At 39.7% G+C, this 20,324-nt stretch overlaps 1 protein-coding gene across 9 annotated transcripts in view; it reads right to left on the bottom strand.

Annotated features, from left to right (window-relative positions):
* The window catches only part of THSD7B (thrombospondin type 1 domain containing 7B), a 1,262,144-nt gene that overhangs the window by 25,294 nt on the left and 1,216,526 nt on the right, over positions 1-20,324 (bottom strand). For all 9 annotated transcript variants that reach the window (XM_086367910.1, XM_086367918.1, XM_086367926.1 and 6 more), the window contains one exon: positions 3,376-3,521. In XM_086367910.1, coding sequence (XP_086224036.1) covers positions 3,376-3,521 — 146 coding nt within the window. The remainder of the gene's footprint in view (positions 1-3,375; positions 3,522-20,324) is intronic.

Below are 20,324 nucleotides of genomic sequence, written 5' to 3'. Positions count from 1 at the left end.
CTGTAGCCCACCAGGCTCCTCCATCCATGGGATTTTCTGGGCAAGAGTACTAGAGTGGGGTGCCATTGCCTTCTCTGTATGACTTGTCTAATCGCTACCAAAACCCCCAGCAAAACAGGTACTACTGCTCCTCCTGTGATATACATAAGTCAACAGAGTTTGGAGAGTTTGAAAACCTGGCAAAAAGTGCAGAGTGAGGAACTGGAAAAAAATCTTGACCAAAATTAGGCCTGCAAAGATGCTAATAATAGGGAGAAGCATGCAAGTTTGGGAAATTAAGAGGCATATGGAAACTCTCTGCTCAGTTTTTTGGTATATTTAAAACTACTTTAAAAAAATATAGTCTAGAGATTTCCCTGATAGTCCAGGGGTTAAGACACTGCTTTTCAATGCAGGGGGGCACAAGTTCAATCCTTGGTCAGGGAACTAAGGCCCCACATGCCACAGGGTGCAGCCAAAAATTAAAACAAAAAAAAAAAATTAAAAACACTCAATTACCTTTAAATAAATAAAAATAAAAGTCTACTGATATATATTTAAATAATAATACAAAATATGTGTGTGAGTCTATAAATATACACAAATGTAAAATGGTGAATCTAGTGAAGAGTAGGCAATGGCACCCCACTCCAGTGTTCTTGCTTGGAGAATCCCATGGACGGAGGAGCCTGGTGGGCTGCTGTCTATGGGGTTGAACAGAGTCTGACACGATTCAGCGATTTCACTTTCACTTTTCACTTTCATGCATTGGAGAAGGAAATGGAAACTCACTCCAGTATTCTTGCCTGGAGAATCCCAGGGATGGGGGAGCCTGGTGGGCTGCCATTTATGGGGTTGCAAAGAGTCGGACACGACTGATGCAACTTAGCAGCAGCAGCAGCAGTGAAGAGTAGAGGGTATCACTTCATGTTATTCCACTTTCAAAATGAGAAGCTCTGAGAAATACTAAGGAATAGATGAAGAAGTCTACAAAATAATATTTAAGAATATATAAAATAAAATCTAAAAAAATTAGACCTGAGAGACTCCAGAGTCTGAGCTCTGAAACAGATTTTGCAACATATGTGTGGATACGTGTTATCAGCTAAGAAACTTGGAAGGAGTTAGGAAACCCTGAAAAAAAATGAAGCCTGAGGATAAACACTTTCGTTTGCAAGTCTCTTTCCACAGACGATGGTGACAGAATTGGCCTATCCACCATGCCCTGGGTAAGCTCCTCTGTTTGGGGTTTGATCCACTTGATGGCAATCAGCCACTTCAAGATCACAACCACCACCTCAAGGGAAAAAGTCTGCAACCCACACTGGGCAGGGCAGGATATTACCGAACTAGAAGCTGAAGGACAGCTGTGAGGGAGGTGCACTTGCTTTGTATGTGGAGATTCATGTGTATTTTGATCAGTAATTCCCCAAACTCAGCTTACATAGATGAGTAAGAAAAGGGGACTCATTGAAAATGTCTTGTGTTATATATCTCACAAAGCATTCAAAATCAGGCTTCAGGAAGAACAGGAATGCAGTTCAAACTCAGCAAAAATTCAAATATCATCCAGATTCTCTTTTTCTTTTGCCTCTGAGTTACTGACTTTATCTATTATATAAGAGGGAATATGTGACAGCGACAAGTTTTTGAATATAATATCTTTGAACAGCTTTAATTCCATTCCAAATTCTTGGTGAAGAATGCTGTTGGTCTCCTGCAGATAAGGTGCCCACGCAGGAATAATTAATACAGACACGTTTTCTGAGAGCTTTGCCTGGATTCAGGCTAACTCCAGTTTCCTCCTGACTGGAAATGTCAGTGAATGGAATGACCTCATCTAGAAATCTAAGGCACCTTTGAAATCTCTGGATACACCTGCTCTCATGGTCTCCAGGGCCCCTGGGTCTGGGTATCTCCATCAGATGCCACAACCCCTTCTCCCAACCTCCACAAGTACTGCTATAATGTTCACAACCCACCACTCTGGCCTCTATGGTTCCAGATAAAGTTCAGTATGTGACAGCAAAATCTCAAACATTACATTTGACATTTCCCCTGCACGTTCCTATGAGACAAACTGGCAGATTTGTCTATTAAAAAAAAAAAAAAAAGCTCTGGATACCCAGGAAGATAAAAGGAAAAGTATTGGGTTGGTCAAAAAGTTTACCTGGGATTTTCTGTAACATCTTGCAGAAAAACCCAGATGAACTTTTTGGCCATCTGAATACAAAAGAACAAGTGAGGTATAGTAGCAGCTGTATGGCTGGTGAGACACAGAGTGTGGAGTTTGTCCCCCATCCTTCCCTCCTTCTTCCTGTCTTTTCTCTTTCTTCTCCTGCAATGGGTTCCTAAATTCTTTGAATTTGTTTTCTTTACTCTCTCAACAACTATCAGGAGAAATCTTCCTTCCATTTCTTATTTGTGATTCTAAGCAGTACTGAAAAAACTGTTGAAGGTTTAGGAAAGAGACAAAGTATTCATATTTAAAGTCATTAGATTACTATTGAATTAATTAGCATGGTACCTTGTTTTCTGTAACAAGCAGACTGAACAAATGTACCACACATTTTATTCCTCTGGGACTTATTACAATACATGGGCATTTAACTTCTGCAAGATAATGATGCTGCACAACAATGTCATCCTGACAGGAACACTATGAGAATACTCTGCAGATATCTTAATGCATAATCAAATTTATTGTTACCTAATTAAATCTGCCTTGGAATACGAACTGAAGGATGAACTAGTAAAACAAGAAAATAGAGAAAAATCAATGTGCTTTTTTCTTACACAAGAAACCAGAGAGAAAATGCCATAGCGCATCATTGCTGACCCAGCAAAAGCTCTGGGTATATGATATATTATGATGTTACTAGGCATTTGTATTTCAGGTCAATAAAAAGCAATCATTGAGGAAAATGTAGTAACCTTGGTTTGTGTAATAATGTTAAAATATATCTTTCATACACTTTTGGATTTCTGCCCACATGCAAGATTTTGTCTAAGCCTAAAAGTGCTTTTTTAGGAAATACAGTCTACGACAAGTTGTGCATTTCTATAGCATCAGGGTTTTGCCTAATTGCATAATGCTTTGATATTTCCAACAAGCCAAGAAGATAGAGAATTCTTTAAGATGCTAAAAAGATTGAAAGTCCCCTGATTCAACTTATTACAAATAGTTGATAATGATGGGCATTTATTTTCCTAGCAATATCACTCTGCATGAAGTTAAGTCATTTGGTTTTTTTTTCCATGCTCTCTATGGCATAAAAATACACTCTGCCAGGCCCCTGGTGCTGTGAAGTTTGTTTCATCAGCTTGTAGGTTTCAACAGACAAGTACTTTGGACAGACTGAGAAACATTTCTTTAAATGCCATTATATGACTTACCTCCAGTTTACATGCAGACCAGTTGCTGAGGACCCAGCTGTAGCAGGGGGTCATTGGGCAAGTTTTGTGCTGGGTAAGCTCTGTGGGACATGGCCGGCCTTCTCCTTGGGTTGGCATAAGGATAAATCGAGTCCGGCTCCTTTGACCTAAAATGAGAAGGACAATGTCAACTTTTCCGTTAGAGTTTGGCTAAAAAAGGAATTAAAGAACAGAATGTTGCCATATATACAAAGGTCTTCACTAAAACACGCTGAACTTTGTCATGTCCAGGTTTCAGTTATTTTGCTATTTTAATTTAGGTTTCCATGGAGATACAGGTTATCCAAGGTCTGCATATGCTTGTGGATCTGAAACTCTGTCTTCTACTTCAGCCATCTTACATCCAAACTCTGTACTGTTGCCAAACAGACTGAGCCCGTAAACACTGGCAGAATGTTAATTCATTTCATAAATATTTCTCTATTAAGCTCTAGAATAACCAAAGCATCCTGCCATGTGCTAGGGGGTACAGTGATAAAACAGCCCGATGTACCTCCTGCCTTCACAAACCTTACATTCTAGGCTAGGATCACCAATATTAAGCAAAAAGAGAACAGTATTTCTTATGTTAGGTTCTAAATCATCAAGTGAGCTAGAAAATTGCACATAATCCAAATTACCCTAGAAAATTTCCTAGGAAGATGCCAAGATTACCCTAGAAAATTCCCTAGTGTGGTTCCAATACTGTCACTCCATTAATTCAACATGACCAGTTTTCCTAGAGTTTAGGGCCAATTTCTCTTTTTCACTGAATATAAGATAAAGTTGTTAACTTGTGTGAAGAAGCTGTGATGGTTGTAAAACATTTTTTCAAATACCAGTATTCCATTTCCTAATGAGAAGAAATTGGTTAATAAGAATGGTTCAGGAAAGAGCAGGACTCTCATGTCATCTTATACCCACTGCTAGGCATCAGGTCATAAACTCACTAATAGGAATAATGGAGGGAATTTAAATGTTTTGTTTCTCTCTCCCACTCACTCTTGTCTTTACTCATTTGCTACTGATGAACTATGGTATGCATAGAGTTTCCTTAATATTAGTTATCTGAGAATCCAATGCCCTTCCACTGTTGTTATAAAATTAACTATGTGATTGTATTTGTGATAAATATGAAAGGAAAAACAGAAGGTTCTCTGAGAGCATGTTATGGGGATGCCACCCAGTCTGAGAAAGAATCAGAGCATATTTCCTTGAGCAGTTGAGCTTTAAACAGAAATCTGAAGGAGTAAGTCAGACATAATGTACGGAGAATGGCCCACTGACCCGCAGAAGAAAGAGCATGTGAATAGGTCATGAGATACAAAGGAGAAGGACAGGTTTCAGGGGCTGACAGAAGACCATTGTGGCTGGACAAAAAGAGAGCAAGGGACGGAATAGACTGAGGGAATACTGTTAAAGCTATTAAAAGTGAGAATCAAAGATTATACATTTATATTTTAAGAGAAATGGGAAGACAGCAATGACTTCACTTCTGCATAGAATTTACTTGAAAACCTTAGGTAAGCATAATTGTCAGATGTCCTCAAGTTCAGGGAGAAGAGGAACTAACACAGTCAGTGGGCTAGACCTCTTAGTGGTCACCAGAATATTATCATAGACATGGTGGAAAACCAACTCTCTTTAAGAAGATCTTTGAAGAAAGCGAGGACGTTCTCATCACTAGATTCTAAATTCCTTGAGGCCTGAGAATCTGTCCCTAACATGAAACTCCCTATATATTAAGCACTAATTGATTATAGAGTAGAAGTGAGAAATATATTTAAGGGACTAGATCTGATAGACAGAGTGCCTGATGAACTATGGACGGAGGTTCGTGACATTGTACAGGAGACAGGGATCAAGACCAACCCATGGAAAAGAAATGCAAAAAAGCAACATGGCTGTCTGGGGAGGCCTTACAAATAGCTGTGAAAAGAAGAGAAGTGAAATGCAAAGGAGAAAAGGAAAGATATAAGCATCTGAATGCAAATTTCCAAAGAATAGCAAGGAGAGATAAGAAAGCCTTCCTCAGCGATCAGTGCAAAGAAATAGAGGAAAACAACAGAATGGGAAAGACTAGGGATCTCTTCAAGAAAATTAGAGATACCAAGGGAACATTTCATGCAAAGATGGGCTCGATAAAGGACAGAAATAGTATGGACCTAACAGAACCAGAAGATATTAAGAAGAGGTGGTAAGAATACATAGAAGAACTGTACAAAAAAGGTCTTCAAGACCAAGATAATCACGATGGTGTGATCACTCACCTAGAGCCAGACATCCTGGAATGTGAAGTCAAGTGGGCCTTAGAAAGCATTACTACAAACAAAGCTAGTGGAGGTGATGGAATTCCAGTGGAGCTATTTCAAATCCTGAAACACGATGCTGTGAAAGTGCTGCACTCAATATGCCAGCAAATTTGGAAAACTCAGCAGTGGCCACAGGACTGGAAAAGGTCAGTTTTCAATCCAATCCCAAAGAAAGGCAATGCCAAAGAATGCTCAAACTACCACACAATTGCACTCATCTCACAGGCTAGTAAAGTAATGCTCAAAATTCTCCAAGCCAGGCTTCAGCAATACGTGAACCGTGAACTTCCAGATGTTCAAGCTGGTTTTAGAAAAGGCAGAGGAACCAGAGATCAAATTGCCAACATCCACTGGATCATGGAAAAAGCAAGAGAGTTCCAGAAAAACATCTATTTCTGCTTTACTGACTATGCCAAAGCCTTTGACTGTGTGGATCACAATAAACCGTGAAACATTCTGAAGGAGATGGGAAGACCAGACCACCTGACCTGCCTCTTGAGAAACCTATATGCAGGTCAGGAAGCAACAGTTAGAACTGGACATGGAATAACAGACTGATTCCAAATAGGAAAAGGAGTACGTCAAGGCTGTATATTGTCACCCTGCTTATTTGACTTCTATGCAGAGTACATCATGAGAAATGCTGGGCTGGAAGAAGCACAAGCTGGAATCAAGATTGCCGGGAAAAATATCAATAACCTCAGATATGCAGATGACACCACCCTTATGGCAGAAAGTGAGGAGGAACTAAAGAGCCTCTTTATGAAAGTGAAAGAGGAGAGTGAAAAAGTTGGCTTAAAGCTCATCATTCAGAAAACGAAGATCATGGCATCTGGTCCCATCACTTCATGGGAAATAGATGGGGAAACAGTGAAAACAGTGTCAGACTTTATTTTTGGGGGCTCCAAAATCACTGCAGATGGTGACTACAGCCAGGAAATTAAAAGACGCTTACTCCTTGGAGGGAAAGTTATGACCAACCTAGACAGCATATTAAAAAGCAGAGACATTACTTTGCCAACAAAGGTTCATCTAGTCAAGGCTATGGTTTTTCTAGTGGTCATGTATGGATGTGAGAGTTGGACTGTGAAGAAAGCTGAGTGCCAAAGAATTGATGCTTTTGAATTGTGGTGTTGGAGAAGACTCTTGAGAGTCCCTTGGACTGCAAGGAGATCCAACCAGTCCATTCTGAAGGAGATCAGCCCTGGGATTTCTTTGGAAGGAATCATGCTAAAGCTGAAACTCCAGTACTTTGGCCACCTCATGCGAAGAGTTGACTCATTGGAAAAGACCCTGATGCTGGGAGGGATTGGGGGCAGGAGGAGAAGAGGACGACAGAGGATGAGATGGCTGGATGGCATCACTGACTCGATGGAAGTGAATCTGAGGGAACTCCGAGAGTCACTGATGGACAGGGAGGCCTGGCGTGCTGTGATTCATGAGGTTGCAAAAAATCGGACATGACTGAGCGACTGAACTGAACTGAATTGAATATTTGTTTAATTCATATTTTTGTAAACTGTCTCTATGATATTATCTGGTGTGCAAACATGTGTGATGCTATTGCTAAGCAATTTTCTAAATACTTATATACTGACTCACTGAATAGTCATAACAATCCTAGAGAAAAATTCTATTATTGTCACATACTATCGATAAGGAAATTGCAGCACAGAGGTGTCACTTCTTTAAGGTCAAAAACATAGTAAGTTCCAGAACAGGATTCAAACTCAGGAAGTTTTGCTACAGAGGTGACTGTATTAGCCAAGATGTGAATGCAAGAGAACATCACATGAGGACCCAGACAAGACCGCAAGGAAAGGACTGATCTAGGTCTGTATGGGAAACAGAAAAGAAACTTGAGGTAGCAGTAAAGTTTGTGTCATCAGTAACTTAGGCTTTGTGAACAACAGAATCTACAAATTATGCATTCCTGGGCACAGAGCAGAGCATTTACATTTAGACCAATGTTCCCTCCCAACATCACTCAAACCAAATCATACTTGGTGGACATCACCTTATTCATGTGAAACATTGTCCCTGCTCATGGATACATTTGGCTCAATATTTCACATTAACTCTTACTTAAATACTCTTCAGTTTTATAACCCCCTTTATGTTTATTCTCTTGAACTAAATATCTATTATTCTAACGTCATTATAATTGCATCCTGTTCTCTATCCATCTTTGTAAAACTAATGACAATGTGATGTCACCTTTATCACAGCTAAAGAGATTCTATTTCATTAAAACCAAATAACTTCAAGCTTGTTCTTGAATTGATAGCATGCATCACTGCCATTCCTTTAGGACTATTTTATTTATTTCCATTAAAGTGACAGATATTTTCTGCTGGACATAAATGTGGTGGGGGGAACCTAATAAAGTCAATAGAAAAAAAATAATGAAGTCCTGTAACCACTCACTGAAAGGACAGCCATATGATTTCTCTGCCTTTTGCTATCCAAACACAAAGATAAGTTCAAACAATGTCAACTATTACCAAGAAGCATATAATTCTATATTTTGAAGTATATTATCATTTTTTCTTTTTTATTATTGGAATATAATTGCTTGACAATGTTGTGTTAGTTTCTGCTGTACAACAAAGTGGATCAGCTATATGTATACATATATCCCATCCCTCCTGAGCCTCCCTCTCATCCCCTCTCCCCATCCCACCCATTCTAGGTCATCACAGAGCACAGAGCTGAGCTTCCTGTGCTATACAGCAGCTTCTCACTAGCTGTCTATCTATGGTAGTGTATAGTCCTAATTAGTGTCAGTCCTCATTTCCCCATTGGTCTCACCCTTCCCTTCCTCATCATATCTACATGTCTGTTCTCTATGTCTGCATCTCTATTCCTGCATTGCTATTAAGTTCATCTGTACTGTTTTTATAGGATAAAGTAGTCGCTCTGCTGCTGCTAAGTCGCTTCAGTCGTGTCCAACTGTGTGTGACCCCATAGACGGCAGCCCACCAGGCTCCCCCATCCCTGGGATTCTCCAGGCAAGAACACTGGAGTGGGTTGCCATTTCCTTCTCCAATGCATGAAAGTGAAAAGTCAAAGTGAAGTCACTCAGTCGTGTCCAACTCTTAGCGACCCCATGGACTGCAGCCCACCAGGCTCCTCGGTCCATGGGATTTTCCAGGCAAGAGTACTGGAGTGGGGTGCCATTGCCTTCTCCGATGTAGTCGCTCAGCTGTGTCCAACTCTTTGTGACCCTTTGGATTGTAGCCCGCCAGGCTCCTTTGTCCATAGGATTTTCCAGGCAAGAATATTGGAGTGGGTTGCCATTTTCCTCCTCCAGGGGATCTTCCTGATCCAGGGATTGAACCTGTGTCTTCTTTATCTCCTGCACTGAAGGCAGATTCTTTACCCACTGAGCCACTGGGGAAGCCCAACACAACCTGATACGTAGGGTGGGAGGTGGGAAGGAGGCTCAAGAGGAAGGGGCCATATGTACACCTATGGCTGATTCATGTTTATGTATGGTAGAAAACAACACAATATTGTAACTATAATTAAAAATAAATTAAAAAGATGTGATATATATATAATATATATGTGTGGAATATTACTAGGCCACAAAAAGGAACAAATTGGGTTATTTGGAGTGACATGGATGGACCTAGAGTCTGTCATACAGAATGAAGTAAGTCAGAAAGAGAAAAACAAATATTTGATATTATGTTTAACTGGCTAATATTAACATTCAGTAAGAAAACTTTGTTTATAAATGCATCAGAGTATAAAAGGTACTTGCTGTACCTTAAGTTTCTGTGAGGTACTATCTTTTAATAAGTTCCTTTTTAAATCAGGAATCTTATAAACTAAATAATCAGAGAAAGTATCCCACAATTAGGCACTTTACCCACAATTCCTGAAGTTGCAAATATACTATCTAGCTACATGGAATACAAGGAGCCCTGCCATTTCCAATGGTCTCTGGAATTCTAAGCATCATATTGGATGGAATACTCAACCACGCACCTATCTCTCAGCACAATTATTCTAAAAGGGACCTTTAAGGACTGAATACTTAAGGAATTGTTTTTTTTTTTTTTTTTTTTATTCTTCCAATTTTATTTTATTTTTAAACTTTACATAATTGTATTAGTTTTGCCAAATATCAAAATGAATCCGCCACAGGTATACATGTGTTCCCCATCCCGAACCCTCCTCCCTCCTCCCTCCCCATACCATCCCTCTGGGTCGTCCCAGTGCACCAGCCCCAAGCATCCAGCATCATGCATCGAACCTGGACTGGCAACTCGTTTCCTACATGATATTTTACATGTTTCATTGCCATTCTCCCAAATCTTCCCACCCTCTCCCTCTCCCACAGAGTCCATAAGACTGTTCTATACATCAGTGTCTCTTTTGCTGTCTCGTACACCGGGTTATTGTTACCATCTTTCTAAATTCCATATATGTGCGTTAGTATACTGTATTTATGTTTTTCCTTCTGGCTTACTTCACTCTGTATAATAGGCTCCAGTTTCATCCACCTCATTAGAACTGATTCAAATGTATTCTTTTTAATGGCTGAGTAATACTCCATTGTGTATATGTACCACAGCTTTCTTATCCATTCATCTGCTGATGGACATCTAGGTTGCTTCCATGTCTTGGCTATTATAAACAGTGCTGCGATGAACATTGGGGTACACGTGTCTCTTTCCCTTCTGGTTTCCTCAGTGTGTATGCCCAGCAGTGGGGTTGCTGGATCATAAGGCAGTTCTATTTCCAGTTTTTTAAGGAATCTCCACACTGTTCTCCATAGTGGCTGTACTAGTTTGCATTCCCACCAACAGTGTAAGAGAGTTCCCTTTTCTCCACACCCTCTCCAGCATTTATTATTTGTAGACTTTTGGATCGCAGCCATTCTGACTGGTGTGAAATGGTACCTCATAGTGGTTTTGATTTGCATTTCTCTGATAATGAGTGATGTTGAGCATCTTTTCATGTGTTTGTTAGCCATCTGTATGTCTTTTTTGGAGAAATGTCTATTTAGTTCTTTGGCCCATTTTTTGATTGGGTCGTTTATTTTTCTGGAGTTGAGCTGTAGGAGTTGCTTGTATATTTTTGAGATTAGTTGTTTGTCGGTTGCTTCATTTGCTATTATTTTCTCCCATTCTGAAGGCTGTCTTTTCACCTTGCTAATAGTTTCCTTTGATGTGCAGAAGCTTTTAAGGTTAATTAGGTCCCATTTGTTTATTTTTGCTTTTATTTCCAATATTCTGGGAGGTGGGTCATAGAGGATCCTGCTGTGATGTATGTCGGAGAGTGTTTTGCCTATGTTCTCCTCTAGGAGTTTTATAGTTTCTGGTCTTACGTTTAGATCTTTAATCCATTTTGAGTTTATTTTTGTGTATGGTGTTAGAAAGTGGTCCAGTTTCATTCTTTTACAAGTGGTTGACCAGATTTCCCAGCACCACTTGTTAAAGAGATTGTCTTTAATCCATTGTATATTCTTGCCTCCTTTGTCAAAGATAAGGTGTCCATATGTGCGTGGATTTATCTCTGGGCTTTCTATTTTATTCCATTGATCAATAATTCTGTCTTTGTGCCAGTACCATACTGTCTTGATAACTGTGGCTTTGTAGTAGAGCCTGAAGTCAGGTAGGTTGATTCCTCCAGTTCCATTCTTCTTTCTCAAGATCGCTTTGGCTATTCGAGGTTTTTTGTATTTCCATACAAATTGTGAAATTATTTGTTCTAGCTCTGTGAAGAATACTGTTGGTAGCTTGATAGGGATTGCGTTGAATCTATAAATTGCTTTGGGTAGTATACTCATTTTCACTATATTGATTCTTCCAATCCATGAACATGGTATATTTCTCCATCTATTAGTGTCCTCTTTGATTTCTTTCACCAGTGTTTTATAGTTTTCTATATATAGGTCTTTAGGAATTGTTTTGATGATAGTGATTTTCATGTGAGAGATAGTGGAGAATGTAGCCAAATGCAAGATATTTAAAATTATGATCTGTTGTAGAACATGAGAAAGATCATTTTAAAACACGTGATGTATGATGCAAAGAAACCTGGACGTGGCATCAAAATTCTCTATTTGGAAACAGTTCTCTCAAATTAACAGCTCGTAAATGATGTGACTGTATGAAAGTACTTTAACTTCTCTAAGCATAAAGTTCCTCTTCTGTAAAATCAAATTAAGTACACAGATAGTCCTCATTATATGAGTATAATTCACATTGGGGAAAATGCCACTTAAAATTAGGTTATTTCAAATAGGAATTACATTATTTTAAATAAATAATAAATATCTAAATGGGACTTATTTTGGAACTAAAAATATGTGAGTTCATTTTATCTAATATCAACAACCACTATCATTATATAATATCAATTATATTTATTTTATCTAGTATCATTCAGTTCAGTTCAGTTCAGTCACTCAGTCATGTCAGATTCTTTGTGACCCCATGAATTGCAGCACAACAGGCCTCCCTGTCCATCACCAACTCCCGGAGTTCACTCAACTCACGTCCATCGAGTCAGTGATGCCATCCAGCCATCTCATCCTTTGTTGTCCCCTTTTCCTCCTGCCCCCAATCCCTCCCAGCATCAGTCTTTTCCAATGAGTCAACTCTTCTCATGAGTTGGCCAAAGTACTGGAGTTTCAGCTTCAGCATCATTCCTTCCAAAGAAATCCCAGGGCTGATCTCCTTCAGGATTGATTGGTTGGATCTCCTTGCAGTCCAAGGGACTCTCAAGAGTCTTCTCCAACACCACAGTTCAAAAGCATCAATTCTTCGGTGCTCAGCCTTCTTCACAGTCCAACTCTCGCACCCATACATGAGCACTGGAAAAACCATAGCCTTGACTAGACGTACGTTTGTTGGCAAAGTAATGTCTCTGTTTTTGAATATGCTATCTAGGTTGGTCATAACTTTCCTTCCAAGGAGTAAGCGTCTTTTAATTTCATGCCTGCAATTACCATCTGAAGTGATTTTGGAGCCCCCCAAAAATAAAGTCTGACACTGTTTTCACTGTTTACCCATCTATTTCCCATGAAGTGATGGGACCAGATGCCATGATCTTCGTTTTCTGAATGTTGAGCTTTAAGCCAACTTTTTCACTCTCCTCTTTCACTTTCATCAAGAGGCTTTTGAGTTCCTCTTCACTTTCTGCCATATGGGTGGTGTCATCTGCATATCTGGGGTTATTGATATTTCTCCTGGCAATCTTGATTTGAGCTTGTGCTTCTTCCAGCCCAGTGTTTCTCATGATGTACTCTGCATAGAAGTTAAATAAGCAGGGTGACAATATACAGCCTTGACGTACTCCTTTTCCTATTTGGAACCAGTCTGTTGTTCCATGTCCAGTTCTAACTATTGCTTCCTGACCTGCATATAGGTTTCTCAAGAGGCAGGTCAGGTGGTCTGGTCTTCCCACCTCTTTCAGAATTTTCCACAGTTTACTGTGATCCACACAGTCAAAGGCTTTTACATGAAGATAATTACAACTATGTAGTTATTAACAGAAAGAATAAATATTGATATTTCTTACATAATTTTATGATGACCCTATGAAAGGTTTATTGTTATCACTTCTGGGTTTCATAGTTTGGTCATAGAACCTTTTTATTTTAGTTACTTTTCATCAATTTTCTCAAGAGCTCCCTTTAATCTTTGGGGTACAGACTGCCTGACTTTGTGCCCTTTCTTATGGGTACACATTCCACTTGCAGCTAGACATGTACCAGCAAATACCCTGATGCAGTGGCAGAGCACATGTATTACTCCAGAAGGCTCACTGACTGGGGGATGGCTTTACAAGTGGTCAGTTCATCCGTGGGTATTTTGATAGTATGAGGAGTTCTGCTTCCTATAGATCTTACAATTATGCTGATTCAGGTGAAGACTAAGGAGATGATGAGGACTCCTTGGACTAACTTCATGTTGGTTATATGAATGAAAATACACCATATAGAAACTACAGCATATCTGAAATATAGCAGGTGCTGGCTAAGTCTTAATATTTTTAAACATTTATTTTGACAACTACTATTTTATATCAGTTCCTTGACGGGGCCCTGGAACAAGCCTGTAATGGGAATATAAAGTATGATACTCATGTTCTACTGGGCTTTATAACATGAAGTGCACACAACTATGAAGTCCGTAATGATTCAGCCTGGTCCCACCAAAACCGCTACACCCTGGCCTGCACTCCTCTGGCCTCAGTGTTAAAGAGAAGGTTTCTGCCATCTACATCTGCATGCAGCCAATCTGAGGAGGAGAGAAATTTCTTGGACACTTTCCAGACAACTCTTGTTTGGATTTCTGAATCTATCTGAAACCTGAATTCAATAGTTGGTATAGACAATATGTTTAATGGATAATACCAATGAGATATAGAAACTGATGCTCTTATTCATCTACACTTCAGGCTATAAACGACAGAAAAGCACTGGTTTTAAAATACGTTGCCAATTTAATAAAGACCTTAGCTTACAGTAGGTTAAGTTTGCTTACAATTCTCTCTAAAGCTTTTCCTCTCCTCCCTTGAGGAATATTGAAAACTCATTATAAGCAACAGTGATACTAGGCCTACTATTAAATTAGCAATAATTTCTGGCAATTAAGGAAAAAGGATTGCCTGATGAGACTTCCCGAAAAAAAAAAAAAAAAAAGATAATGAGGCATGCTAGTGTGACACATGCATGCACATGCACACATGTATACACGGAACCCTAAGAGAGGCCAATTCTACTGCCTACACACAAGTTTAAAGGATATTGGGCCAGATCACACTCCCATTGAGCTCAGCAGTAGTCAGGCTTTGCTCTGAGGCTCCACTGACAAAGGGAAGGTGTGGGAAACTTTAAGTAGTAAAAGAACTCCTCAAAACTGGTTACATATTTGTCAAGGCATACATTCATAAAAAGAGTCAAATGCAGTGGTTCTCTGTTCTGACCATACTTTCAGGTCCAGGTAGCCAACCACCAACACTGTTACAGTGGAGGCTCTAAACAATGAAGCCCCTGACTATACTGACAGATACTGATGGAATTAGCTGAAAATCATGGTTTTCATAGCTCTGGACGATTTGAATAAGACCCAAGCAAACAATGCAAATATATTTGTATAGGAAACTGGAAAGGAAACAAGAATAATAGAGCAATGAAGAACATACTTATTTAACCTTAAACAGATCATTAAATAAAATGTCTAAGCAATTCATATGAATATACTTATATACTCCAATGCACCATAGACATAAAAAATACAAAAACACCAGCATGTGATGCCACTTTGCGCTTAAAGAATGTGATTTGAAAATTATTATTATGGGTTTGCTTTCCACCTAGGAATTGTTTGTTTTAATATGAGTTAAATTTTCAAGGCAGGTGCACAGTCACTGGCAGGGAATTGTCCTCCTGAGCTGACATCCATAGGGGCTGGCTCCCCTACACCACAAAGGATGATGTTCAGTGTCACTGACCTTGAGGTGATGATAGTCCTTCTTGGTGGTTCAGTCACTAAGTCATGTCTGACTGTGATGATGGTCCTTCCTGATATGCACTCAAAAATTAGGTTACTGAATAAAAGGTGTCTGCCTTTAAGTATTTTTTCTTATTAATTTGTTCCTAAGATTTTGGCACCTAATATTTTGGCTACCTAATATTAATATCAAGGCTATATATTGTCACCCTGCTTATTTAACTTATATGCAGAGTACATCATGTGAAGTGCTGGGCTGGATGAAGCTCAAGCTGGAATCAAGATTTCCAGGAGAAATATCAGTAATCTCAGATATGGAGATGACACCATCATTACGGAAGAATGTGAAGAGGAACTAAGGTGCCTCCTGAAGAGGGAGAAAGAAGAGAGTGAAAAAGCTGGCTTAAAACTCAACATTCAAAACACTAAGATCATGGCATCCAGTCCCATCATTTCACAGCAAATAAATGGGGAAACAATGGAAATAGTGAGAGACTATTTTAGGGGGCTCCAAAATTACTGCAGAATGTGACTGAAGCCATGATGTTAAAAGATACTTGTTCCTTGGAAGAAAAGCTATGACAAACCTAGACAGCATATTCAAAAGCAGACATCATTTTGCTGACAAAGGTCTATATAGTCAAAGTTATGGTTTTTCCATAGTCATGTATGGATATAAGGGTTGGACCATAAACAAGGCTGAGTGCCAAAGAATTGATGCTTTAAACTTTGGTGATGGAGAGGACTCTTGAGAATCCCTTGGACAGGAAGGAGATCAAACCAGTCAATCCTAAAAGAAATCAGTCCTGAATATTCATTGGAAGGACTGATGGTGAAGCTCCAATGCAGATGGTGACTGTAGCCATGAAATTAAAAGACGCTTACTCCTTGGAAGGAAAGTTATGACCAACCTAGATAGCATATTTAAAAGCAGAGACATTACTTTGCCAACAAAGGTCCGTCTAGTCAAGGCTATGGTTTTTCCAGTGGTCATGTATGGATGTGAGAGTTGGACTGTGAAGAAGGCTGAGCTCCGAAGAATTGATGCTTTTGAACTGTGGTGTTGGAGAAGACTCTTGAGAGTCCCTTGGACTGCAAGGAGATCCAACCAGTCCATTCTGAAGGAGATCAGCCCTGGGATTTCTTTGGAAGGAATGATGCTAAAGCTGAAACTCCAGTACTTTGGCCACCTCATGTGAAGAGTTGTCTCATTGGAAAAGACTCTGGTGCTGGGAGGGATTGGGGACAAGAGGAGAAGGGGACAACAGAGGATGAGATGGCTGGATGGCATCACTGACTCGATGGACGTGAGTCTCAGTGAACTCCAGGAGTTGGTGATGGACAGGGAGGCCTGGCGTGCTGTGATTCATGGGGTCGCAAAGAGTCCGACACGACTGAGTGACTGATCTGATCTGATCTGATGTGAAGAGCCAACTCATTGGACAAGACCCTCATGCCAGGAAAGATTGAGGGGGCAGGAAGAGAAGGGGGTGACAGAAGATGAGATCATCAACTCAATGGACATAAATTTGAGCAAACTTTGAGAGACAGTGAAGGACAGGGAAGTCCATCAGGTCTCAAAAAATCAGACATAACTGAGCAACTGAACAACAACCACCTAATATTAATCAGTAGAAAATACTAGGAGATGACAAAATACATGAAAAAGAAACAAAGTGATACTATAAAAACCTTGTTAATGGCCAGTCATGCCAATCTATTTACCAATTTTAATCACATATGTTTCTGTGGTTAAGGCAATTTACTGTATAATTCCACTGGTCATTATAAAATTATTCCTCATTATGGAGGAAGGGCCTAAATTAATTGAGTGAATACGGTGTCCTAGGATATAGAGATGATGTAGCATATTCTTGCTTAGTTCTTTTCCCTTCCTTCTTCTGATTTTTTTGCCTCCCTTCACCTGAAAGCACCCACTCTCCCCATACCCCTGGAATCTATCACTTCAACAAGAATCCCAGTCTCATATTTCATATGTGGTAAACTGAAGCCCAGAGAAGTTAAATAATTAGCTAAGTCACATAGCAAGAAGGATGGTAACAAAAATAGGTCGAATTCCAAAATGATCCGTTTTCCAACAAATTTTATCTGGTCCAAGTCAGGTATGATACCAGTTCAAGGCCACTTGAACAAGTTTGAGAAGTACACTTAGGTCTGCCCTCTGCAATAAATGTGTTACCTATATTCATGTGTTTAATTTTTCCTTTAGAAAAAAAAATGGTAATTAAAATTATGTGACTAGTACTTTCTCTGTGACAACTCATTCACTTTTGGGTATTTGTCAGAGTAAATTTCCAAAAGCATCAGGAAGTCAGATTGTATATAAAATGCTCAGTTAATTTCATGCAGTTCTTTATGCTGGACATCTGTTTTTTACTACTTTTCACAAACATCACTAAGGAATTTTTATCCAAATTTATTTTTAAGTGCCAAGTTTAAGTATACATCCTATATTGACATGGATTTGGGATCAAGGTTATTTTCTAATGTAACAGGGTGGAGAAAAATTATTGTCTTGAGCTGCTAGCTAAAGATAGATCTTCAGCATATGTTTGATATCATGAGAGACAGAAGATGCAATAATATTCCTGCATTCAGAGCTAGAGTCCCTGAAAGTTAAAGTCACTCAGTCATGTCCAACTCTTTGCGACCCCATGGACTATACAGTCCATGGAATTCTGCAGGCCAGAATACTGGAATGGGTAGCCTTTCCCTTCTCCAGGGGATCTTCCTAACCCAGGGATTGAAATCCAGGTCTCTTGCATTGAAGGCAGATTCTTTACCAGCAGACCCACAAGGGAAGCCCAAGAATACTGGAGTGGGTTGCTTATCCTTTATCCAGCAATCTTCCTGACCCAGGAATTGAACCAGGGTCTCCTGCATTGCAGGTGGATTCTTTACCAACTAAGCTATCAGGAAAGCCCCAAGTTTCCCCTATAGAGGGACTCCTTGACTTGTCTAAAAATTGCTTCAGGCACCCAGACATCTTTCATCCTAAAGAACACTCAGGTTAGGCAAGGCTAAGTTTTCATAAGTTATTCAGATTAAAAGAGACCAACCCCAGCCATGACCATGTATTTGGGAGTGAGGTTAGTGGAGCAAGGAAGTAACAAGACCACATTTTAGAGGGTAAGATAGACCATGGTATCACAGAAGAGAGATGGGTCTGTTAAGGGCAGAAGATTAGGCATTTTTGCCTTTGCTTGGAAATAGAGCTCCAGATTTTTCCATGATAGTGAGTATGCATTCTATCTGTTGGAACATAGTAAAACAGAGTTCTAGAAAAAACATCTGCTTTATTGATTATGCCAATCCCTTTGACTGTGTGGATCACAAGAAACTGTGGAAAATTCTTCAAGAGATGGGAATACCCGACCACCTGACCTGCCTCCTGAGAAATCTGTATGCAGGCCAGGAAGCAACAGTTAGAACTGGACATGGAACAACAGACTGGCTCCAAATAGGAAAAAGAGTACGTCAAGGCTGTATATTGTCACCCTGCTTATTTAACTTCTATGCAGAGTACATCATGAGAAACACTGGGCTGGAGGAAGCACAAGCTGGAATCAAGATTGCCAGGAGAAATATCAATAACTTCAGATATGCAGATGACACCACCCTTATGGCAGAAAGTGAAGAAGTACTAAAGAGCCTCTTGATGAAAGTGAAAGAGGAGAGTGAAAACATTGGCTTAAAGCTCAACATTCAGAAAACTAAGACCATGGCATCTGGTCCCATCACTTCACGGCAAATAGATGGGGAAACAGTGGAAACAGTAACAGAATTTATTTTCTTGGGCTCCAAAATCACTGAAGATGCTGACTGGAGCCATGAAATTAAAAGACGCTTGCTCCTTAGAAGAAAAGCGAAGACAATCCTAGACAGCATATTAAAAAGCAGAGACACTACATTGCCAACAAAGGTCTGTTCTGTCAAAGCTATGGTTTTTCCAGTAGTCATGTATGGATATGAGAGTTGGACCACAAAGAAAGCTGAGCAACAAAGAATTGATGCTTTGGACTGTGATGTTGGAGAAGACTCTTGAGAGTCTCTTGGACTGCAAGAAGATCCAACCACTCAATCCTAAATCAGTCCTGAATATTCATTGGAAGGACTGATGCTGAAGCTGAATCTCTAATACTTTGGCTACCTGATTTGAAGAACTGACTCGTTGGAAAAGACCCTGATGCTGGAAAAGATTGAAGGCAAAGGAGAAGGGTATGACAGAGGATGAAATGGTTGGATGACATCACTGACTCAATGGACATGAGTTTGAGCAAGCTCCAGGAGTTGGTGATGGACAGGGAGGCCTGGTGTGCTGCAATCCATGGGTTGCAAAGAGTTGAACACGACTGAGAGACTGAACTGATTCTAGTTGCTTATTTTCAGTTCCATTCCCAACAATCACATTTCAAACCCAGTGTATCAAAATTTAACAGATCATTGTAAATATACAGCAGAAATACCCACAATGAGGCTCTCCCCATGGGATGCAATACGAGAAGGACACAGAAAGTGATTCTGGCAATCATAAAGCTCTCTGTCCATCAGACTCACACATTCCCTATCTAGAAGGTTGGTTCCCCACAGCTATATTCCAATTAGATGGACTAGATAATATACAACATTGTCAATTAGGAAACAAGTATACATTTAGAAGGCTTACAATTCAGGGAGTCTTAAAACCCTCACCGCCCTTTGTGTTTCAGCCTGTGATCCATTTCTTCTGCTTGTTCTTAAATATACCTATAAATTGTGAGAATTTTAATAAAATAACCTAGTACCCAACCCAGGGCCATGTGCATAACGTGAACACTTACATATACAGTGTCAGATGTGAAGGGGCACGATGGAGAAAATGGGGCTTAGGAGACACCTGAACTTGGGTTCAAATCTTTCCTCTGCAACTGACAAGCTGTGTGACCTTGAGCAGGTTAATTGCCTGTCACCTTACCTTTATAATTATGCCTATAATTTCATAATACTTTCATAAAGAGTTATTCTAATACTCCTGGCACCAATAACTGCCTTTGACCAATAGATATTATAGAGTAATTATTCTAATATTCATCATTTTACAGATAAAAAGTTCAAGTGAAGTCTACAAATGGTGGCTCAAGAG

This window comes from Bos grunniens, chromosome 2 (assembly GCF_055505025.1).
Source record: "Bos grunniens cultivar Pamir isolate PY7600 chromosome 2, Bosgru_T2T1.0, whole genome shotgun sequence".
Classification (NCBI taxonomy): domain Eukaryota; kingdom Metazoa; phylum Chordata; class Mammalia; order Artiodactyla; family Bovidae; genus Bos; species Bos grunniens.
This window is presented reverse-complemented; position numbering and strand designations above follow the sequence as displayed.